The sequence below is a fragment of the Ranitomeya variabilis genome, chromosome 2 (genome assembly GCF_051348905.1).
Source record: "Ranitomeya variabilis isolate aRanVar5 chromosome 2, aRanVar5.hap1, whole genome shotgun sequence".
In the NCBI taxonomy this organism is placed as follows: domain Eukaryota; kingdom Metazoa; phylum Chordata; class Amphibia; order Anura; family Dendrobatidae; genus Ranitomeya; species Ranitomeya variabilis.
Window position 1 is genome coordinate 56,114,093 of NC_135233.1, and position 24,706 is coordinate 56,138,798.

The window sequence follows — 24,706 nt, forward strand, 5'->3', positions numbered from 1 at the left end:
AGTGGTCGGGCATGTTGCATTCAACATGCCTGATTCTTTGTTCTCACAGTGGAGTAAGATGCTGCCAGAGGAGTCTGGCAGCAGTTTATTCCTCTCTAGCGATGAGCGCACGTGCTCAGATAAGGTGTTATCCACCATGCTCGGGTGCTAACAGAGTGACTTTGGTGTGCTTGAATTATTTGTTTGCATCTCCGCGGCTTCATGTCTCACAGCCGCAACACATGCAAAGATTTCCAGTTTGTTAGGCAAATCCCTGCATGTGTTGCGGCTGTCGAACATCCACAAGACATGCAGCCGCGGGGACTCGAACATAGTATTCAAGCACACCAAAGTCACTCAGTTAGCACCGGAGCATGCTCAGATAACACCTAATCCGATCTTGTTGGCTGATCACTACTCTCTACCCATTGAGAACAGATAAAATGCTGAGTCAGGACAGACCACTGTGTAACGTGTACGCACTTATAGGCATTTTTTTTTTTTCGCCCATCGAAAGTTACTGATAACTGGGAACAATATGCTACATACACTGCACAGCAAATACTAGGGTTGTACTAAAATTTCCCTATAGTCCATGAGCCGGGCCAGATATCGGTACCACCCGGAGTGACTAATTTTCTTTGGTATTTTTAGGTAGATGCATGTCTGTAGTTTATTTTTTGATATGATAGCCCTTACATATACGTAGCTTATTAACCCCTTCAGCCCTAGGCCTATTTGTACCCAAGTGCCTAAGCCAATCTGACCTGTGCCACTTCATGGGCTAATAACTTTGGAACGCTTTCACCTATCCAAGCCATTCTGAGATTGTTTTCTCGTGACATATTGTACTTCACGTCAGTGCTAAATGGGAGTCAATATATTTTACCTTTCTATATAAAAAAATGCTAAATATTCGGAAATTTTGGAAAAATCGGCAATTTTTTAACTTTGAAATTCTCTGCTTTTTACAAAAATACTGATACCCCCCATAATAGTTATTAATTTACACTCCCCACATGTTTACTTCATATTGGCATCATTTTGAAAATGAAACCTTATTGTTTTACGACGTAATAGGGCTTATAGTTTTATGCGCAATTTTTCACATTTACAGCAAAACCCACTTTTCAAAGGACCAAGTCACTTCTGAAGTCACTTTAAGGGGCTTACATAACAGAAACCACCCATAAATTACCCCATTTTGCAAACTACACCCCTCAAGCTGTTCAAAACTCATTTTTAAAAACTGTTAACCCTTTAGGTGTTCCACAGGAATTTTAGCATGAGCCAAGAACCAAATATGACGATATCGGTACCACCCGGAGTGACTAGATGTAGTATTTGTAACAAAATTTAATCCAAGTTATGTAAATACACACTGAACATGTCATGTGCATATATATATATATATATATATATATATATATATATATATATATATATATATATGTTACTCCATAATATCTTCAACATCGGACTCTGAATCTGACTGTTGTTCTACTGGCTCGTCTTCAGTACCCTTGTTCTGGCATGTCTGTAATCTGCACATGTCTGTGCACTTCAGGCCATTGCTGAGGCAAGTACACTGAGGAAGTTCACATGACCGCACACACTTGCAGGACAGTAGCTGTATAATAGCTTCTGGTGCTGGTGCCCCTTGCATCCACTTGACAACAAGCTTTCCGTCGTTATCTATCATCCAACCGCAGTCTGTTGGGTTTGCAACCCATGGCTGGCTCTGCAGACTTCTCCTCCAGATCGCAGCCTGGTAGTTTGCACGCAGTGCATGCATGAAAAGGCAGTCCTGGCAAGGAGGGAGTTGACTTGACTCTACCACTCCACGTCTGGCACAGAACAGCTGATAACGGAGCCTGTTTACCTCAGTTGTTTGGGTAGTTGGCAGGTACATGTGGCAGGTGATTTCCTGTAACTTCTCAAAAAGTTCGGTAGACACTTCCCATGAACGACCAACTTCCTGAAAGGCATCCTGGTATGTCTTGTTCATCTTCAACTGCTTGAGTGTCGTCATCTTCCCACGGCCAGCGAATGCACTGACGGTGTCACAGCCTGTAAATGCATGCATACCAATCAATGAATCACATACGCTGCCTCCCAATGTTCGGCTCAGAGTGGTGATATCCAGGAATCTTGTCCGGTTCTGTGTACCGCATTTCTGGAACAGGTGGGATGGGATTTTGTGGCACATGCCCAGACACAGGACCATGACATCAGTATCCTCCGAAGTGATGATGACCGACTTGTAACCAGATTCTGCTGCATGAAGAGCATGGAGAAGGAGGCGTGTGTCTGCTTCTTCTTGATTTGACTTAAGGTCAGCAGCCTCTTCCCACTGTTCTTTGGTGATCTTAAAGCAGAGCTGCTCACATGTGACATACAGCTCCTTCTCCTCAAGCTTCTCCCTGTGGTGTTTCGCCTTCCATTCTTCTACCAGAAACTTTATGAGACTTGCCTTGTTGGAGGAACTACTTAGAAGCTTTTTCCACTGCTGGATGTTGTGCCCATGTTGAATGTTCTTGAAATGGATCCCTGTGCCTTCATATCTGTTGACTCTTTCTGTATCTTTGATGGATGTCTCCTTGTAGACGTCAAAGACAATATCAATGCGCTTGCTCTTAGCACCCTCATGGATAGCGCGACTCATTGCTGTGCCTGCTAGCTGGCCAAATGTTGCATTGTTTCCCTTCAGTTTCTGAACCAGGCTCATCCCATCAATGATGGTTGCAGAGGGCTCGGGGATCACTTCTGCAGGACGAGCATTCCTCTCCAACTCCCTTGCGAGGGCAGCCTTGTTGGTCTTGCGGATAGACCCATCACCATTGGCAAGTGCCCATGGCAATGGACCCAGGGGATGAGTCAAGACATCACTCATTTGTAGCTTTCTGTTCTCAGCTACAAGTATCATCTGGCCAAATAGGTTTCTGTCAGCCTTCAAAATTACCTCCTTGCCAAGACCTTGTCTGCGTGTCTTCATTTGGATGTTAGAGAACGTTTTAAGTTTGTTCTTCGTCATCTTGTCATGAAACAATGTAGTTGGCTTATCGGTACCCAAACGCTCATCCTTGAATGTTTGATATGCATCCTCTCCTATACTGTATGCCCCTTGAAGGTCTTTGGCTACATCTGGTGGTGCTACAGTCGCTGTTGACAAACTGATAAGTTCACCATTATGCTCTTTGTTGAAGGGGTTCACCCAACCTGTCTCCAGCAGTTGAACGAAAGATTGGACATCGGCTTCATCTCTTCTAATCCTAGACACCTGTAGGTCTGAATGGCTGAAGTCAGTATATTGTTGGCCTACCAGGGCCCTCAGCTGCCTCAAGTACATACTGCGGTACTCTGATGTCAGGTAGAACCTGGAAACAGCTCCAACTTTGAGGCTGAAGCCTTTTGTGCCCCCTGGTGTCTGGGTGTCTTTGTTGATTGTCTCTTCAATGGTCTGGTCCACAGGAATTCGTCCAAAAGGATTCTTGCTACCGATCTGGACCGAAAAGCCACCTTGCATGAAGTATTCATGGACCTCTGGGTGTTCTATGGGCAGCCGAGACATTGTGGCATAGTAATAGGTTAGGTATCGGGCATAGTTGACCTTGTCATAGGCAAAACACCATGGTATCATCTGTCGGATTGCTCCTAGGTGAAGCATCCAGTTGCCTTCTCTTGAAGCTCGAACCAGGGCCAGCATGGTCTCGACCATGTCCAAGTATGACATCCAGAATGCTGAGAGTTGTTCATTTCTGAGGGTCTCAAGATAAACTTGAAAGAGCTTCAGGGTAAGTGTGCAAGATTCATTATCCAAGAGCTTTTCGAAGGATCCCTGCGACACACTGATGCGAAAGTTTGTGATGTTCTTCAGTGTTTCATCCAGATGGTGAAGGTCCCTTGCATGGTTTTCTTCTAGCCATGGAAGGAAGTTTTTCCATGCAAGCCTCATAAGTGCTTCATAGACCAGCTTGTGTAGTCTCACTGCTCTGTTGTACCTCCGGCCGTCCATCACTCCAGACACTGATCCTTCAGCGATTACACCGGATTCAACACACAGATCTCTAAGGCCTGCATCCTGAAATCTGTTCCCTATGATAGAGAGGAGATTACAGATTGTGTGGAAGACACCCATTCTAATTATAATGTTCTTGAACTTCTCCTGTTTCCAGATAACCTCGGCAGCTTTGGCATAGAGTGCTTGATCAAACACACACACAATTCTGTTAAGCTTCAGGGTCTGCATGATGGCATGTGTTTGCTCCAAGACTTCATTCACAGTGGACATGGCTGTTGCAGGAGCATTGATAGTGGGCAGGTAGCTTACAGTGTCCTGGGCCACTACAATGTCGCTGCGGATTTTTATGTTGAACCCAGTCCAACTGCTGGTGGTCTGATCCTCATGGTCTGACATTCTAGCCAGAAGCCAGATATGGTTTTTGGTTTTTGAATCCTGGACCTCCTTGGTAGTGTTAACATTCGAAGTCTCAATCCTGGGTGGCTCTCCCCGCTGCCCAACATTGTATATCGGTAGCATTAATTCTGTCAGAGTTATGCTTCTTTTCTTCGACTTGGTTACATCTGGCAGGACTTTCTTTGTTCCAGTGAATCCGCCACCCAAAAACCACATAGCGCTCCTTCCGTGTTGAGCTGTGCTGTGTGCCCATACTTTAGTTTACGAGTACATGTGGGGTGTTTCTATAAACTGCAGAATTAGGGTAACCAAGTTTGGGTTTGCCGTTAACCCTTGCTAGGTTGCAGGTAAAATTGGATTACAATGTAATATCTGGAAAAAAAATGAAATTTTGAAATTTCGCCTTCATTCTGCTAAAATTCCTGTGGAACACCTAAAGGGTTAACAGTTTTTAAAAATGAGTTTTGAACAGCTTGAGGGGTGTAGTTTGCAAAATGGGGTAATTTATGGGTGGTTTCTGTTATGTAAGCCCCTTAAAGTGACTTCAGAAGTGACTTGGTCCTTTGAAAAGTGGGTTTTGCTGTAAATGTGAAAAATTGCGCATAAAACTATAAGCCCTATTACGTCGTAAAACAATAAGGTTTCATTTTCAAAATGATGCCAATATGAAGTAAACATGTGGGGAGTGTAAATTAATAACTATTATGGGGGGTATCAGTATTTTTGTAAAAAGCAGAGAATTTCAAAGTTAAAAAATTGCCGATTTTTCCAAAATTTCCGAATATTTAGCATTTTTTTATATAGAAAGGTAAAATATATTGACTCCCATTTAGCACTGACGTGAAGTACAATATGTCACGAGAAAACAATCTCAGAATGGCTTGGATAGGTGAAAGCGTTCCAAAGTTATTAGCCCATGAAGTGGCACAGGTCAGATTGGCTTAGGCACTTGGGTACAAATAGGCCTAGGGCTGAAGGGGTTAATAAGCTACGTATATGTAAGGGCTATCATATCAAAAAATAAACTACAGACATGCATCTACCTAAAAATACCAAAGAGAATTAGTCACTCCGCTTGGTACCGATATCGTCAAATTTGGTTCTTGGCTCATGGACTACTAGGACTCTTGTCCAACAGTCTGTACTCCAGAGTCCGTTGGGCATCTCCTCCTACCAGCATCATCCCCGGCACCTCTTTTGGTTTGTAGGCATCACATCATGCACCACAACGACTACATCGCCCCAGGCCTGTTGATCAGAAGAGGCGCCGGGGATTCCGCAGGTAGGAGGAGGCTCGCAAGGCTCTGGTCCGGCAGCCACGGAGTAGGATCCTGCAAACTCTAGGAAATACAGAGCATGACAGTCTTACAAATAATAACCTTTTATCTTTATTTTTCCTTTTTTTTTTTTTTATTTCTCTCTTCAGATTGCAACCTTTTTCTCTAACAACCTGGACTACTTCATGACATCCTTGAGTTACGGACCAAAAGGGAGGCCGGGCTTCACCAATCCCCTGTCAGCCGAAATGATGCTTCAGTACAAGCAGAAGGCCGCCCAGTACATGAGCGCTTTACAGACGGTTTGTATAGAAGGCGCAGTCTCCAACCTCCCAGTATTTAACCCCCATTAGAGCCCTGATTAGAGAACAAACACGGTCTCTCCTCCGGCCGTCCTCGCCTCTGCCGGTGAGATCTCCACCACAGGTCATTAAATATTTAGATCTCAGGCAGAGCGGATACTGCTGACAATTTGTGCTGAACAAGTCTCGGCCGCAGCGTTAATTTGTTTTCATGCCAGCGAAATGTCGGCAGTAGGATCCTTCTGAGCCTTGTGATATTTAAGGTTTTCATTATAATTGGGTAGCGGCGGCCCCAGGAGCAGCTTCCACCCAGAAACCGTACAGCCATTAATTGTCAGAATGAATCGATTTTTTTTTTTCTCTATAATGATCGTGTTTCTTTTAAGCTAATTTTTAACAACATTTGTTCTCGGCGAGGTACGTGGAGAGTGAACCTATTTTAGGGATGATGGTAATTGCGCAGGAAGGAGGATCTCAATTTCTTCTCTTAGTTTAAGGTCAGATCCAGTTTTTAAAGTGCTTTTTTTTTGCCAGCATTGAAGCCCCGGATGCAGATGATTAGCACATAAGTTATGTAGTCAGTATTCATTTTCCGTATGTCGAAAGAGCACATTCATCCATGGAACATTTTATATCTGGCTGCAATTAACATCCTTGTATAAGTCCAACATCACTAAATGCATCTTTCCTACCATCGGCCATGATGCAAAACTCTGCAATAAGATCTGATCTCCATATTACGCTTCCATTACTGTGTGTCATATGGGGAAGGAGATTTAAAGGCCCATCCTTAAAATAAGTCATTCCCTTCACCCTTGCATATCTGCATTTTGCTAGGATCTCCGCTAGTTTGGAATATGTGTTCATTTTAGTCCCGTTCCCTGGAAGGAGTGCAGGTCGTGATCCTCCTCTTACATTGCAGAAATCTCAGCGACTTTCCCATTGCATTGGTTTAAACCCCATTTAACATGAATGAATCTGATTTTCCAAAATTTCTGCAACAAATCCATTGTGTTTCTCGTACTGTTCACCATCATGGACAGTGAAGGAAGATATTGTGCCTTCTTGACGTGATGGCGACACAGGTGGCATGTCATCCTTGCATGCCACTTGCCACGTACAGTTCATTAGACATTAACTCTGTGCATTCTGTGGCCTTACTTGCCCCTTAATGACTAAAAGTGGCACCTGTATGATGCCACCCGTCCACTTCAAGGCTTAAGATTTTGAGATGTTCTACATTTACATACCAACGCTGATTATATAGTGGTTATTCAGGTTTGATCTTGGCTTTTGCTTGGATTGGAAGAACCCCTTAAGTTCTACTAATACTATAATACAATAATTTGTATACTATTTCCCAAAAAGCCATACTGGTCAGATTCCCCACAACAGCTGGATCCTCTGCAATCCACAACCTACCCAACCAGTACCCTACGTTGTCCCAACGAGGAGCAAGAGCTCTGAATCGTCTGTCACCACCAGGTATCTCTAGTATCAGTAATCATGTTCCAGGCTCTTTTTAACTCCATCACATCACATGTCGTGTGCCGGTGTATGGAGTGGGCTCAGGACCTGATACATCCGGGAGATGGCACCGGCTGTGGGACCTCTTTGTGTAATAGCAGCAACCAGAGCCATCTCTGATCGCTGCTGTTTATCTATTTAAATGCCGCTGTCAATCACTGATAGCAGCATTTTAATGGTGCAAGCTGAGGGCTTTTGCACTGGTTCCCAACGACTGCCACAACCCTATAGTTTATTGCAGCCGCCATTGCTTTGTCCTCCTGTGAAGCCCAACCTGTGGCTGGACTTTGCGCCATTTCCTCTGTAGTACTACAGTGTATAGAACAGGTTCAAAGGGCAAAGTCTCCTAGGAAGATGTAAAAAAAATATTAAAAAATGTTTTTTTTTATTTTTTTATAAATCTGAAAGATAAAATTAGAATTACCCCCCACAGGAACACTTGCTCAGCTGAGAAGGACGTTGACTGACTTGTCAGCCGGCGTCTTATCTGTTGGAGAACAATGCGATCGGCAGTCCGAAATCGGACATGTGCGATCAACATGTCTCTCGACCGTCAGTCTGACGGCGCCACCATACACATTAGGCTGTCGGCAAAATCGGTCAAGATCAGCGGATTCAGCCAACTTTGGTCTAGTGTGTATGAGGGCCTTCGATCCTGGCCACCAGCTCTCACAATCCCATCCTCCCCTCTAACTTTTAATGAAATAACTTTCTGCGATCAGTCACTCGGACCGCCCGTCCTCCCTGTTCTTGGTGTTTGCACGCTGTTTTGCATTTAGTCTGTGCCCCTGATTGACCGGTTGGATATTTGCATTGGCTAGCAGATGTCCAGCGTACCTAATAAAGTGGCCACTAACCGTACAAAGGAGAATAAAGCTGATAGGACTGGGTGCAGCCAGTGTAAAGATAAATGATTCAGCGTACTTATATGACCTCCTTCCATCCTCCGTCTTGTCGCACCTTCGTGTCCTTCTCGATCCCTTAACTAATTTAGTTTTCATCGTTTTACTGCTCTTTGTTTCCAGCCCGCTTCCCTCTTGCATAGTTTGAGGCTTTTAGTCTGTATTATTACGTAAAGGAAGGGTACTAGGAGGGCTCATTATGTCTGGATTTCCAATTAATGCGACAATAAATCCACTGCCTTGAAGTCCTGACGCATCCAGATGCCACGTGCAGTCTCCCCTCCGCCTCCGAGACTGTAGACCGCCATAGTCATCTATGATCTGGACTTACGATGGAAGTTAGTGCAGCTTCCATTCTGCTATTATTCTCATTTTCCTTGTGAATTGTCTATAGATCTGTACATTGCGTTCGATTTCCCCACATGTATAGTGTCCCTGCAGAGTAACCTGGCTTTAGCAAGAGCTCAGATGACACTTGTGGCCTTTATATATGAGAATTTGGCTTCTCAGATCAGTGCAATATAAATGCAGATATAAATAAAATATATGAAGAAATCTGTATTTTCCAGGAGTTCAGCCATGTCATCCTCCCCCTTATCGTGTGTGTGGCTGTAAGACAGCTGCCTTCAGCAGGAGCCTCCCCCCACTGCCCTGTCTGAATTAGGATCAGTTATGACTAAACTCCACACCTCGGTCTTTCCAAGCCAAAAATGGAACCGAGTAGTAGTCCATTAACCTCGTGTTCTCTGCTGCATTTCGGCAAGATTGTTTGATGATGTAATAAGCAAAAAATCCTGGTGGTTTAATTTTTTTAATGTAATTTAGGGAATCTGACAAGCACAGTCAACCACCACAAACTGTTTACGTGACCCTCTCAAAGATAATGTCATCTACACATATACTTATGCAATCTGTGGCTCCATTTCTGAAAAGATCGCTGTTTTAATTCATATGCAAATGAGGCTTAAATGCTCTGGGAGTGTCAAAGCATTTCCCAAGCCTTTGCCTCCCTGGCTCTATTTCCTGCCCAACCCCACTTTCCTTTGATTGATTGTCTGATAGCTCATCAGCCCTGACTACACACTCAGCATATCGTCTGTCAAGCAGAGGAATAAAGCCAGGGAAACAAAGACTTGGGAAGTGCTTTGACACTCCCAGAGCACTTGAGATACATTTGCATATGAATTTAAACAGTGATTTTTTTTATTTTTTTCCCATTAAATTTTGTTTTCCCATCTTCCTCTTTTGGACACTGCTTCAGAAGAGTAATGTCACACTGTGCCTGTCCGCCCTACCCTGCCCCTGTTCTGTTCCGCCCAAGACCCTGGGCTCTTCCGCCATACCACTTGTAAGTTCCGTGTGCGGGGTCCATCTCTGCCTACCACTTCCTGGGTATTAATAGTTGGAGAAAGTGCTCATCTGATTGTCAGCCCATGACTACCTCCGAGATTACATCGGAAGCTGAAGGCCTGCTCTAGATGGGATCCTCTCACATAATTGACTTCTCTATGAAAGACATAGCGATTGATTTTTCGGCTGTTGTCATGTTTTGTTTTGTTTTTTTTAAATTTGTGCCTTTTTTACGTTATCTTTTCTTGTTTCCGTCTCTTTTTTTCAAATTTGTCATAATGGCTGTTTTTTTTATTTTCCAGATATTTTAGGCCTAATTCATCATTTGCGACTTTCTGAAGTGAAAAGATTTTGTGGATTTCTACCCCAATACCCTAGTGGAATGCAAAATCGGTGTTTTTCTTTCCCACATCTTTCAGATGTGAATCCTGTGGGAAAGTCACTAAAAGACGAAGGATCGGGTCCTTATGTCTGATCATTGCTGTTGAGCTGATGTCCTTCTTCTGTTGCAGCCCTGTCCAGACTCTGTGCCTTACGAGGAGGCGTTGGTGAATCGCAGAGTGCTCCTAAGTTCTACAGAGAGCAGAGAAGGCCTCGCACAGCAGGTACGGCGGGGTACACTGCTGGGAACACTGGATATTATTATTTATTATTATAGCGCCATTTATTCCACGGAGGGGTATACATAATAAAAACAAGTACAATAATCTTGAACAATACAAGTCACAACTGATACAGGAGGAGAGAGGACCCTGCCCGTGAGGGCTCACAATCTACAAGGGATGGGTGAGAATACAGTAGGTGAGGATAGAGCTGGTCATGCAGCGGTTTGGTTGATCGGTGGTTACTGCAGGTTGTAGGCTTGTCGGAAGAGGTAGGTCTTCAGGTTCTTTTTGAAGGTTTCGATGGTAGGTGAGAGTCTGATGTGTTGTGGTAGAGAGTTCCAGAGTAGGGGTGATACGCGAGAGAAATCTTGTATACGATTGTGGGAAGAGGAGATAAGAGGGGAGTAGAGAAGGAGATCTTGTGAGGATCGGAGGTTGCGTGCAGGTAAGTACCGGGAGACGAGGTCACAGATGTATGGAGGACACAGATTGTGGATGGCTTTGTATGTCATGGTTAGGCTTTTGTACTGGAGTCTTTCGGTACTGTGAAGCCAGTGAAGGGATTGACAGAGGGGAGAGGCGGGGGAATAGCGGGGGGACAGGTGGATTAGTCGGGCAGCAGAGTTTAGAATAGATTGGAGGGGTGCGAGAGTGTTAGAGGGGAGGCCACAGATCAGGAGGTTGCAGTAGTCAATGTGGGAGATGATGAGGGCATGGACTAGGGTTTTTGCAGATTCTTGGTGTAGGAGTGTACGGATCCGTGAAATATTTTGAGTTGAAGGCAGCAGGAAGTGGAAAGGGCTTGGATATGTGGTTTGAAGGAGAGATCAGTGTCAAGGATTACCCCAAGATAGCAAGCTTGTGGGACTGGGGAGAGTGGGCAGCCGTTTATTTAATGGATAGGTTCATTGGGGGGGGTGCCGTGTGAGATGGGTAAAGACAATGAATTCTGTTTTGTCCATGTTAAGTTTCAGAAATCTAGCGGAGAAGAAGGATGAAATAGCGGACAGACATTGAGGGATTCTGGTTAGTAGGGAGGTGATATCTGGTCCAGAGATGTAGATCTGTGTCATCAGCATAGAGGTGATACTGAAAGCCGTGAGATTCTATGAGCTGTCCCAGGCCGAAGGTGTAAATGGAGAAGAGCAGGGGCCCAAGGACTGAACCTTGTGGGACTCCGACAGAGAGGGGGCGAGGTGAGGAGGTGGTGTGTGAGTGGGAGACGCTGAATGTCCAGTCTGTTAGGTATGATGAGATCCAGGATAGGGCCAAGTCTATGATGCCAAGGGATGAGAGGGTCTGTAATAATAGGGAATGGTCCACTGTGTCAAAGGCAGCCAACAAGTCGAGGAGGAGGAGTGTCGCTTGCTCTTGGCGGTTAATAGGTAATTGGTGACCTTAGTTAGGGCAGTTTCAGTGGAGTGGTGTGGCCGGAAGCCAGATTGTAAGCGGTCGAAGAGGGAGCAGGAAGATAGATGGGAGGACAGTTCAAGATGGACGTGTTGTTCCAGTAGTTTTGAGGCATAGGAGAGAAGTGATATACGGCGATAGCTAGATACAGAGGATGGGTCAAGAGAGGGCTTTTTGAGGATAGGTGTGATTGAGGCATGTTTAAAGCTTGAGGGGAAAACACCAGTTGTTAGTGATAGGTTGAAGAGATGGGTTAGGGTTGGGATGAAGACTGTGGTGAGGTTTGGGTGAAGTGGGATAGGATCGGGTCAAGTGCACAGGTGGTGAGATGCGGTGGAGGATATGCCTTACCGTAGGGGTGCACAATCTCCTTTGTTCCACCAATCACAAGGGTTGCAATAAAACTTATCGGGGAATTATTATCGGAGGTCTTTATGGCCTTTCAGAAAGTATAACACCATAAATATCTGACATGTGCTGGTTCTAGGTCTCCCACCTACCGGGTAAGTGGTCACCACCTCCCACAGTCCAGAAAAGAAGATGCCATGCACGCACTTGGCTTTAACCATAGGAGATAATGAGTTGATGAAATCCTGTAACTGCAATGGGTCAAAAAAGAGCCTTACAAGATGCCTAAAAGATGACATGTGCACATACCCCAAGTGTTCTATGTCTCAGTCTGGAAAATTGATTTCGGCTGGGCCTGTTGATGGACACAGATGAAGGAAATGTTGGCTTTTTTGTATGAATAAGAGGGCTCCATGCTCACCGATCATTCTAAACCCAGGAGACCAAGTGTCGTGCCTTTAAAATGGTTGTCCGCTACTAGAATTGGGTACAGGGTAGTGTAGAAAACCTAAAAAATAATCACATGGGGGAACCCCACCGCTTCTGCACAGCTGTGGTTGTGTTCCCCGCTGGTCTCTTTCAGCGGGGAGCGTCATGTGACCGATACATCCATTCAGAAGCAATGGACTATCGGCTTGACGGAGAACTGACAGCTGAATGCACCTGTAAATCTGTGCATATGTGTGAGAGGGAGATGTCCTCCTCTGCTACTCTCTTCTGTCAGGTCCTCACCTCTGAGATGTCTCCACAGGTGCAGCATAGTCTTGAGAAGATCAGTAAACTGGAGCAAGAGAAGGAGCACTGGATGCTGGAGGCGCAGCTGTCCAAGATCAAATTGGAGAAGGAGACTCAGCGGATATCCGATATAATGAAGAATGTAGACAAAGAACGGCCGGCTGACCCCGCACAGGAAAATGCCTTCTTACATGTCACCAACAACGCCGAGGAAACAAAATCTACAAGTTTGGTAAGTGATCATCTGATATCATTGATTTATTTCCTAAACAGAACAGATAAAATACCCCCAAGGTTTGCAATCAGAGAATCTTCTCTAGTTCCCAATCATTCCCTGAAGTGTCATTGTTATCAATATTTATCCAAAAATTCCCTCGCTCTAGAGGACTTGGCACGGCCATTGTAAGGAATCGAAATCGTTGGCCTGTTGATTTCAATTGTTTCAATATCAAATGGTTTGCAATTCATTCATTGTAATTGTAGGAGAGAGTGGGCTTCAATGAAGGTTACTGCCTTCACCCCTCATCATTCCACAATTGCGAGCATGTTGTTGCCCGTCTATCCTGTGGGAAAGATTTAATGGCCCACGTGAACAATCTACTCAGCGGCCGAACAAGTGTTTTCATGATCCGATAAAATCACAGTTGTTTACACAGGATGATCGGGAAACATTGTTCTTCTGACAGCTCACACCCGATTATCAGCCCCTATAAATATGCCAGCGTTCACCCAAGGAACGAGCACAATGTTCCATCGTTGGGTGATTGGATTAGTAATGCCACCATTAAGATCATTGTCATCGTCCGCGCATCACCCAGTGTAAATCCGGACAACATGATGCTGCATGGGGAGACAAATATCGTATTAACCATCATCCTGTCCTCATCAGTCTGCATCGGCCCGTCTAAACCGTTCAGTAAGGGAGCGACAGAACACCCCGAGGGGAGCTTCACCAATTCCTGGGTTTATGCACTAAATTATCTGTTTATCTCTTCCTTTATAGATCGGCATGTTAACCATGAGTAGCGATAATCTGCAGGTATGGTACATGACCTCGCATCTGTGTAAACAGAAAGTAAACTTAAGACTTGACTTTGTCTTGAACAAAAAAATAATCAGATAATCAGCTGAGATGATGACCAATGACCGAGTCTCTGAAACCATGCTGACCGAGCGGTTTGCTTTAAAAAAAACCTCTTTACCATTATTGTCTTGCAGTCGGCATAAATCAGAGAAAGTTTGTAGAATTACTAGTAGTTAGCTTGATGCGTCCAGACCGTGCAAGCCCAGCCACCTTTATTTTGCGCTAAGCCAATGTTCTTCTTTTTTATTTGGGCGATTTCCCCTATTCCATGTGTGTGTGTGTATATATGAATATCTCTCTCTCTCTCTCTCTCTGTGTGTGCGTGTGTGTATGTATATATATATATATATATATATATATATATATATATATGCCAGCGGTAACATACCGCGCTATGCCGCGGGTAACGTTACCGCTGCTATTAACCCTGTGTGTCCCCAACTTTTTACTATTGATGCTGCCTATGCAGCGTCAATAGTAATGAGATCTAATGTTAAAAATAATAAAAAAACAAAAAACCTGCTATACTCACCCTCCGTAGTCTGACGGTGCGCTCGCGGCTGCCACCATCTTCCGTTACCAGAGATGCTTTGTGAAATTACCCAAAAGACTTAGCGGTGTTGCGAGACCGCTAAGTCATCTGGATAATTTCGCAATGCATCCTGGGAACGGAAGATGGTGGCAGCCGCGCGCATAGGGACAGCTTCGCTGGATCCCAGGGGGTGAGTGTATGACTATTTTTTGTTTTAATTATCTTTTTTTAACACAGATATGTGCCCACACTGCTATATACCGCGTGGGCTGCGTTATATACCGCGTGGGCTGTGTTCTATACCGCGTGGGCTGTGTTCTATACCGCGTGGGCTGTGTTCTATACCGCGTGGGCTGTGTTCTATACCGCGTGGGCTGTGTTCTATACCGCGTGGGCTGTGTTCTATACCGCGTGGGCTGTGTTCTATACCGCGTGGGCTGTGTTCTATACCGCGTGGGCTGTGTTCTATACCGCGTGGGCTGTGTTCTATACCGCGTGGGCTGTGTTCTATACCGCGTGGGCTGTGTTCTATACCGCGTGGGCTGTGTTCTATACCGCGTGGGCTGTGTTCTATACCGCGTGGGCTGTGTTCTATACCGCGGGGGCTGTGTTCTATACCGCGTGGGCTGCGTTCTATACCGCGTGGGCTGCGTTCTATACCGCGTGGGCTGCGTTCTATACCGCGTGGGCTGTGTTCTATACCGCGTGGGCTGCGTTCTCTACCGCGTGGGCTGCGTTCTCTACCGCGTGGGCTGCGTTCTCTACCGCGTGGGCTGCGTTCTCTACCGCGTGGGCTGCGTTCTCTACCGCGTGGGCTGCGTTCTCTACCGCGTGGGCTGCGTTCTCTACCGCGTGGGCTGCGTTCTATACCGCGTGGGCTGCGTTATGTACTACGTGGCCAGTGTTATGTACTACGTGGCCAGTGTTATGTACTACGTGGCCAGTGTTATATACTGCTTGGCTGCTATATACTGCGTGGGCTGTGTTATATACTGCGTGGCCTGTATTAACGCATCGGGTATTCCACAATATGTATGTATGTATATAGCAGCCACATAGTATATAGCAAAGGCCACGTAGTATTTGTCTGCTATATACTACATGGCTCCTATATACTACGTGGCCTGTGCTATATGCTATGTGGCTGCTATATACATACATACATATTCTAGAATACCCGATGCATTAGAATCTGGCCACCATCTAGTATTTGTGTGTGTGTGTATGCAGCCGCTGCAGCCTCTATGCAAAACAGAGGGCACCACTATAAGAAAAATGCATGGATTCCGCTCTGGTGGTTGATGACACCGATGACCTGGAAGGGACATGAGGACCTGCGCACACCAGTGCTGAGTATCCCAAGAGGCCTGCAGAGGCTGTCATGGACATCGATCAAAGAGACGGGGCGGTCGTGGCGCAGAATGAAAATGTGGCTCTCATAGTCTGGACCAGCAGTGAATTTATTAGTGTATGATGCCGGAATTGTACACTACACCATGCCGAGCTGCAGGTCACCAATAGATATATTTTTAGAACGAATTGTTATAATTCGGCTAGTGTTGCCTTATTTAGTTGTCACTTTCTATCTGGAAGTTCTTGTTATATGTCTCCTCTTCAATTAGATCTTGTGATCTCATAGTGACAGAGCTCTCCCCATGAGAATTACATGGCTTTATGTTCTCGGATGAGGGTCACCAGAAGATCTTATATGGCGCTATTACATGGACGTTAACACTGAAGTTCTCTACTTGGTGATGGGGCAGAAGCCAATATCAAAGATACTGATGATGATTGCACAGCTCCTGTCAGAGTTATATTGTAATAGATCACAGATCAACTTCACTGACTGTATAATTATAATTACTAGTTTATTTAGGAGTATATAGGGGGGGGGGGTAATCACTGTGTTTTTCCAGCAATGATCTGGACATGTGATGATCTGATGCAACATGGGATTGGTAGCGGTGCAGAGGAAGAATGCTAGGAATCTAGAAGGAGGCTGAATTACATGGAAATACGTACACTCAGTATAAGAGAAGTGCAGATTGTGGCAGACATTTGGTAGGGGCCCGATTCATCCATGAATATGGCTCAGACATGAACACCTACCGCCATCATCATCAGAGATCGTGTGATTGACTCTTCCGGTAACTGTGCAGGAATTGACCCATACAGGGAATCGCGGTTGCTTTGTTTCTTGTAGCCGTTTGTTGGCTGGAGCTCCGTCTCCTCCGCACTCGGTGAGATTAATGTGAGTCTTATACAGTAAGGACACGCTTCTTCCCCAGATACGTGGGCTCACTCTCTACGCGCCGCTGTCATTATCGCTGCGCTGCCTGCACAGGTCGGGGTTTGATGTAGATAATGCCAGCGGGAAGTTTGACTGACAATTCAGAGACGGCGAGCCGGAGCGGTCATTCTAAAAATAATCTCCCTTATTGTCATGAACAGGTTCCAGATCACGACTCAAGGGAAGGACTGATAAAAAATCATTACATGGCGAGAATAGCCGAGCTCACAACACAGCTGCAGCTGGCAGACAGCAAGTCCGTCCACTTCCACGCCGAGGTATGTCTGGTGGCTCCTAATTGTCACATGGGGATGTAGAAGTGATGGTGTATGGGGAGATGGCATGCGCTAGGAGGCTGCCAGCAGCTTTGGAGGAAATTCTCATTATTTTCTTAGGAAATCAGCATGTTCTAACCCAGATCCTATTTTATAGTCTCAGTGTCACTGTTACTGCTGATAGGATGAAGGACGACATATTGCAGATTAGATGTGTCATATGCAACAAGTCATATGCAACATTGGATGTAACACTGCATCCTACTTTAGGGCTCCACGTATGCAGTCCGAACCATCGCCGACTGTGTTACACAGGCGGCATCTACCTCTAACAGCAGCGACCGGCGCTTCCATCAATCACTGCTCTTTAACTATTTAAATCCTGCGGTTAATCACTGAAATCGGCATTTAAGTGGCTCAATTGCCAAGGTGCATGTGGTGGGGTTCTCATTAGTGATGAGCGAATGTGCTGGGATAAGGTGTTATCTGAGCATGCTCTGGTGCTAACAGAGTATCTTCAGCGTGCTCGAAAAATATAAGTCCTCGCACCTGCATGTCTCCCGGCTGTTCGACTGCCGCAACATATACATTGTCTAATAAACAGGAAATCCCTGCCTATGTAGCAGCTGTCAAACATCCACGAGACATGCAGCCCCTGGGACTCGAACATATTATTCGAGCTCGCCGAAGACACTGGGTTAGCACCCGAGCATGCTCAGATAACACCTTATGGCTACGTTCACATTTGCGGTCCGCGCCGCAGCGTCGGGCGCTGCAGCGTCGCCGCATGCGTCATGCGCCCCTATATTTAACATGGGGGCGCATGGACATGCGTTGCACTTGCGTTTTACGCCGCATGCGTCACTGCGGCGCCTGCGTCCGGGCGCAGAGGACGCAGCAAGTTGCATTTTTGCTGCGTCCAAAATCAATGAAAAAAAGGACGCATGCGGCGCAAAACGCAGCGTTGTGCATGCGTTTTGCTGCGTTTTTGTTTGCGTTGTGAACGTAGCCTATCCCAGCACATTCGCTCATCACTAGTTCTCACATCAGAACTAAGAAATAATGTAAACATTTTTTTTTTTAGAATGATATAAAAAAATATATAAAAATTCAAATAGTCTCCTTTTTCTCCCTTTTTTTTTTTGTCCCATGTCTTTATTTTTAACTTAAGTAATTGCGGAAGCCCACAAAAGTCCGATCTATCAAAATATAAAATTAATCAACCCGTACAATAGATACTGAATAGGGAAAAAAAATCAAAATGCCAAAATTGCAGTTTTTTGGTTGCCATACCTCCCTTTAAAAAAGTAAAATAAAATAAAATGCTATAAAAATAAAAAGCAATCAAAATTGGTATAAATAAAAATGTTAACTGAGCAATCAGAAAAAAAAATTCCCGTCAATGGAGTCAGATTTTTTATGTTACCGGGCTCAGATAACAGTGGCACAATTCAAAGTTTATTATTTTAGTTTTTTACAACTTTCTGATTTTTTTTTTTTTTTTTTTGTACTACGTAAATAAAAAAAAAAAAAAAGATAAAAACTATATTACTTGGGAATTGCTATAGTCGTAGCGATCTGAAGAATCACCTTTCCAGATCATTTTTGCTGCACAACAAACACCATAAAAAGTAAACAAAAAATGTTGGAATTGTGGTTGTTTGGTTTTCTCCTACGCCTCATTGGGGGACACAGGACCATGGGTGTTATGCTGCTGCCACTAGGAGGACACTAAGTAGACAGAAAGATTAACTCCTCCTCTGCAGCATACACCCCTTCACTGGATACAATTTGAACCAGTTCTTGCTTAGTGTCTTAGGAGGCACTTGGGTCTTTTTTCCAGACCCCAACTTTGTTTTAATTTTTGATTTTTTAATTTTCTGTAAATTTTTAATTTTTTATTTAACGGAGTGAAGGGGGCGACGGGTCCTTTTTTTTTTTTCATAAGGTCCGCTCTCCCCCGAACCATCAACAGGCGAGCACGGCGAGTATACCTCCCCGTCCCTCTCCTGCGACGTATGGCGCACGAATAAGGTTTGCGCCAGGGCAACGGTTCCTTTTTTGGTTCCGATTTCCCCCCAACCCCCTCCAGGACCTTGCATTACAGCGATGTAATCTGGGTATGCAGTCCGGAGGGGATGTTGTGCCGCAGCCCCCCTCTGCTACAGCAGCACATCAGGGGCCTCTCCATCCCCATCCAGGGTGCATGGATTGAGATGACATCCTCACAGCAGCGCCCTGCAGACCTGTGAGATCCGGGAACAATAGCGGCCGTAAGTACCTTCAGGGGGCTCCCCCCTGCTCCCCCTCAGCGGCAGCGATGCGGTCCGGGTCCCCAGGGAGAGGCACCGCCGACCGGGGGTCGGTGGTGCTCGGCGGCGCTCCGTCGCGGCCGCCGCCGCACATCGTCGGCAGGCCTCATAAATTTAGTCCCCGGCTTCTCCAGCCGGAGTAGGCCGCAAGGGACAAATCCACTCCCACGGCCGTAGCTCCGCCCCCTTCATCGGCGCTTCTCGTCTGGGACGAGAGGCGCCCTCCTAATCTCGGGGGCCATATTTCCTCTCTCTCTGCACGGAGCCCACGCTTCTACAAGCGCTCCAAGGAGAACTCCTGGAAAGAACCGCCATATCTCTCTCTGGGGACACAGACAGGACCGTGGGTAAGCTGCTCCAAGAAAGCTTAACCCTTTCTCTGCAATACTGCCCGCTCTGTTCTTAAGGCACTATGTCTCAATCCAAGGAGACAAAAAAGGGTAACAAGAAGCACACAGTATTTTTCACTGTATGTGCCACCTGCAATGCGGCCCTGCCCCGAGCCCACACTAGTCCTTTGTGTGCAGATTGCGTCTCACCCTCTGTGCAGCCGCTCCTTGCCGACGCCGGTACCGTCACCGATGCCGCAGCCGTCGACCCGGTAGGGCCTAGCCCCCCTGAGTGGGCAACCTCTCTGTCACGATCTGTGGCTTCCCTAGCCAGGGCAATTGACTCCCTCCGGGGCCCCCCTCCAGGTCGGACCGTGGAGGATTCAGACGACGGTATGGATTCTTCTACCAGTAGGGGGCGTACCCGTTCACTTTCTACCCGGGGTCCCAGAAAACGTGTTCACGTTTCATCCCCTGACCAAGAGCTAGCGGGCCCTTCAGTACCTGCAAGCGCTGCTTCCAGGTCACCTTCCCCAAACTCGGATGACTCTGAATATGAGTCCGACATCTCCTACGTTCAGGAACCCCCCTCCTCCCAAGAGTCCCTTGACTCTCTCATTGAGGCGGTAAACAAGACCCTGAAGGTGACTGAGGACTCTGCTTCAGAGCCCGAACATGTGGTGTCTTTCAAAAAGACTAAACGTGTTAAAAATGTTTTTGTTACTCACCCTCACTTTAAGGAGATTGTACAAAAACATAGGGATCGCCCAGATAAACGCTTCATTGGACAAAAGTCCATCGAGGCCAAATACCCTTTTTCTCGGGAATTAGTCAAGGACTGGCTGCAGTCTCCCTCGGTGGACCCTGCTGTGTCACACCTCGCGTCCAAGACCATCCTGTCTCTTTCGGACGGTTCTTCCGTTAAGAATCCCTCCGATCGCCAGATTGATTATCTGGCTCGTTCCGCCTTCGAGGCCTCAGGAGCGTCTCTCTTCCCATCTTTCGCCGCCTCTTGGGTGGCTAAGGCTATGGTCTCTTGGACCGAGACTCTTTCCTCTAACATCCAAGCCAGTGATTTACCTCCAGAAGCCAGCATCCTAGTTAACCAGATAGCGCAGGCCGGAGACTTCATAGTCAACGCCTCTATGGACGCAGCCAATTGCGCTGCACAGGCAGCCGCCAATGCAATTTCCATCAGGAGAGCCCTGTGGCTCAGGGATTGGCGAGCAGATTCGGCTTCTAAACGTTCTCTAACAGCCCTGCCTTACCAGGCTGGTCGGCTATTTGGAGAAAAATTGGATCAAATGATCTCGGATGCTACTGGAGGGAAGAGTAAATTTCTTCCCCAGCAAAAGCCTACCCGGCCCTTTCGGTACCAGCAGCAACCTCCATTTCGGCCTTTTCGGTCCAATACCAACTGGTCTTCTACATCCTCTACCCCCGCATCAGGTAGAGGTTCGCGCGGTGGCCGAGGCACCCAGGTCTCTTACAGACCTAATCGTAACTGGAGACCCAGACCTAAACCTCCCGGGCCTAAGGGATCCGCATCCCATGGATCCTCCGCCCAATGACTCCTTGCATTATCCGGTGGACTCCAACAAAGTAGGCGGACGCCTACTCTTGTTCCGTCAGGCCTGGCTCTCAGTCGTTTCCGACGAGTGGGTCAGAGAACTGGTGTCCACCGGATACAAAATAGAATTTTCCTCCCTCCCCCCTACACGTTTCTTCCAGTCTTGCCCTCAAAGGTCAAAGGCCACAGCGTTTCACCAGGCAATACGGGCACTACTAAGGGACGGAGTCATCATTCCGGTCCCCCTAGAACAAAGATTCAAGGGTTTCTATTCAAATCTGTTCGTGGTCCCAAAGAAGGACGGATCACTACGTCCGATCCTAGACCTGAAACTACTAAACAGATTTATAAAAATCCGACACTTCAGGATGGAGTCCCTCCGTTCTGTGGTCGCGTCTATGGAAAAGGGAGAATTCCTGGCATCCATAGACATCAAGGACGCCTACCTGCACATACCGATCTTCCCTCCGCATCAGCAGTTCCTTCGTTTCGCTTTTTGCGGGGAGCACTTTCAATTCGTGGCCTTGCCCTTCGGTCTCGCCACCGCTCCCAGAGTTTTCACGAAGGTCATGGCGGCTGCCATGGCCATTCTTCATTCCAGGGGAGTGGTGGTAATTCCGTACTTGGACGACCTATTGATAAAAGGTCCTTCCTACCCAGCGTGCGAAGAGTCCGTCGCTCTTACGGTGGATACTCTTTGTCGCCTGGGGTGGAAGATAAATTTCAAAAAATCTTCTCCAATTCCGGCTCAACAAATCTCCTTCCTGGGGATGATACTGGACACTTTCCGCGGTCTGGTCATACTCCCTCAAGACAAGGTTTTGGCCTTGCAGCAGGGAGCCCAGCGTCTTTCTCGTCCAGTATCCCACTCCATTCGCGCCAGCATGCGAGTTCTCGGGCAGATGGTAGCGACCATGGAAGCGGTCCCATTTGCGCAGTTTCACCTCCGTCCCCTGCAGCATGCGCTACTGTCGGCTTGGGACGGCAATCCGTCCTCTCTCGACCGGCGATTCATCCTGTCCCCTCGGGTCAGGAAGGCTCTCAGGTGGTGGACGCTGAAGTCCTCCCTAACCCAGGGAAGGTCCTTTCTCCCAGTACGGTGGCTGGTGGTGACCACCGATGCCAGTCTCATAGGCTGGGGAGCGGTTTTCAACCAGCACACGGCCCAGGGGCGGTGGTCCATTCAGGAGTCTCGTCTCGCCATCAATATCCTCGAGATTCGAGCTATCAGGCTGGCATTGTTTCACTTTCACCGACTTCTGGCAGGTCATCCAGTCAGAATACAGTCCGACAATGCCACGGCCGTGGCATATATCAACCGTCAGGGCGGAACTCGCAGCAAAACGGCCATGCTCGAGGTGTCTCACATCCTCCATTGGGCGGAGTCGAACCATTCGCCCATTTCGGCGATCCACATTCCAGGTGTGGAAAATTGGGCGGCGGACTTCCTCAGCCGCCAGGGCATCGCTTCCGGAGAGTGGTCCCTCCACCCGGAGGTCTTCCAGCAGATTTGCCATCGCTGGGGGACCCCGGATGTGGACCTCATGGCTTCCAGGATGAACAACAAGGTCCCTCAGTTCCTTGCTCGGTCCCTCGACCCACGGGCCCTTGGGGTAGACGCCCTGGTCCTACCTTGGCGTCAATTCCGTCTCCCGTACATTTTTCCCCCTCTTCCCCTGCTACCGAGGGTCATCAAAAAGATCAGGGCGGAGGGGGTACCGGTGATTCTCGTCGCGCCAGACTGGCCGCGTCGGGCATGGTACGCCGAACTGGTTCAGTTGGTGGCCGACGTCCCCTGGCGTCTTCCAGATCGCGTGGATCTCCTTTCACAGGGCCCAATTTACCACCAGAACTCAAGGGCCCTGTCTTTGACGGCCTGGCCGTTGAGTCCTGGATTCTAGGTCAAGCGGGGTTTTCTCCCACGGTGTCCTCCACCATGATCAGAGCTAGGAAACCTGTTTCCATGCGTAGTTACCACCGTACCTGGCGACTTTTTTTCTCATGGTGCGATGCACAGGGACGATCTCCTCTAGTATTTTCTATTCCTTCCATACTGGAGTTTCTTCAATCCGGACTAGAGTCGGGACTTGCCCTTAGCTCCCTAAAGGGCCAGGTTTCGGCATTGTCAGTCCTTTTCCAGCGGAAGATTGCCAATAGGTTGCCGGTGAAAACCTTCTTCCAGGGAGTTTCCCGTGTGGCGCCTCCCTACAAGTCACCTTTGGATCCGTGGGATCTCAACTTGGTTCTCGGAGCCCTTCAGGAGAATCCCTTCGAACCGCTACAGGACGTTTCCTTGACCTTCCTTTCTTGGAAGGTAGTCTTCCTAGTAGCCGTCACGTCCATCAGAAGGGTTTCGGAGTTGGCTGCGCTCTCCTGCCGCCCTCCTTTTCTCATTTTTCATCCGGACAAGGCGGTATTGAGGACCTCTCCCACCTTTTTGCCCAAGGTCGTCTCCTCTTTCCACCTCAATGAGGAGATTGTTCTACCTTCGTTCTGCCCGGCTCCTGTTCATCGCATCGAAAAGGCTCTACACACTCTTGATGTGGTGAGGGCTCTTCGTCGGTACGTCTCAAGAACGGCTCCCTTCCGCACGTCAGACGTCCTGTTTGTACTTCCAGAGGGGCCCAGGAGGGGTTCTCCTGCTTCAAAGGCCACTCTGGCAAAATGGATTCGGTCAGCCATTCAAGAAGCCTATCGTGTCAAAGGTGTTCCCATTCCAGCTGGGATCAAGGCTCATTCTACTCGGTCGGTGGGCGCCTCGTGGGCCATTCGGCACCAGGCGTCAGCACAGCAGGTCTGCAAGGCTGCGACGTGGTCCAGTTTGCACACTTTTACCAAGCATTACCACATTCATTCCATCTCTTCTGCAGACGCTGCCCTTGGCAGGCGCATTCTGCAAGCGGCAGTTCCTTAAGCCGTAAGCCAGTGGTACATGGGGTTTTAGCATATTGCTCCCCACCCAGGGACTGCTTTTGTACGTCCCATGGTCCTGTGTCCCCCAATGAGGCGTAGGAGAAAAGGAGATTTTTGTTTACTTACCGTAAAATCTTTTTCTCCGAGCCACTCATTGGGGGACACAGCACCCACCCTGTTAGCCTGTTTTGGCTTGTTGTTACTTCTTTGGTTTTGACATAGTTGTCTTTGTTCATGCTCCTACTGCTTTACTACCGAACTGGTTCAAATTGTATCCAGTGAAGGGGTGTATGCTGCAGAGGAGGAGTTAATCTTTCTGTCTACTTAGTGTCCTCCTAGTGGCAGCAGCATAACACCCATGGTCCTGTGTCCCCCAATGAGTGGCTCGGAGAAAAAGATTTTACGGTAAGTAAACAAAAATCTCCTTTTTTTTGCTTTGCTTTTGTTTGGGTTTTTTTTTTACTATTTTTCATTACTTGGAATTTCTTTCCTGCTTTTCAGTACAATAGCTGATAAAATGAATAGTGCCTTATGAAACTAAAAATTGTC

The 24,706-nt window shown here is 47.1% G+C and overlaps 1 protein-coding gene across 1 annotated transcript in view; it reads left to right on the top strand.

Moving 5' to 3' along the window:
- Positions 1 to 24,706, top strand: part of PPP1R21 (protein phosphatase 1 regulatory subunit 21) — a 105,318-nt gene that overhangs the window by 66,627 nt on the left and 13,985 nt on the right. The window contains exons 15-19 of the mRNA XM_077282444.1: positions 5,823 to 5,975; positions 10,267 to 10,359; positions 12,869 to 13,084; positions 13,856 to 13,891; positions 16,920 to 17,036. Coding sequence (XP_077138559.1) covers positions 5,823 to 5,975; positions 10,267 to 10,359; positions 12,869 to 13,084; positions 13,856 to 13,891; positions 16,920 to 17,036 — 615 coding nt within the window. The remainder of the gene's footprint in view (positions 1 to 5,822; positions 5,976 to 10,266; positions 10,360 to 12,868; positions 13,085 to 13,855; positions 13,892 to 16,919; positions 17,037 to 24,706) is intronic.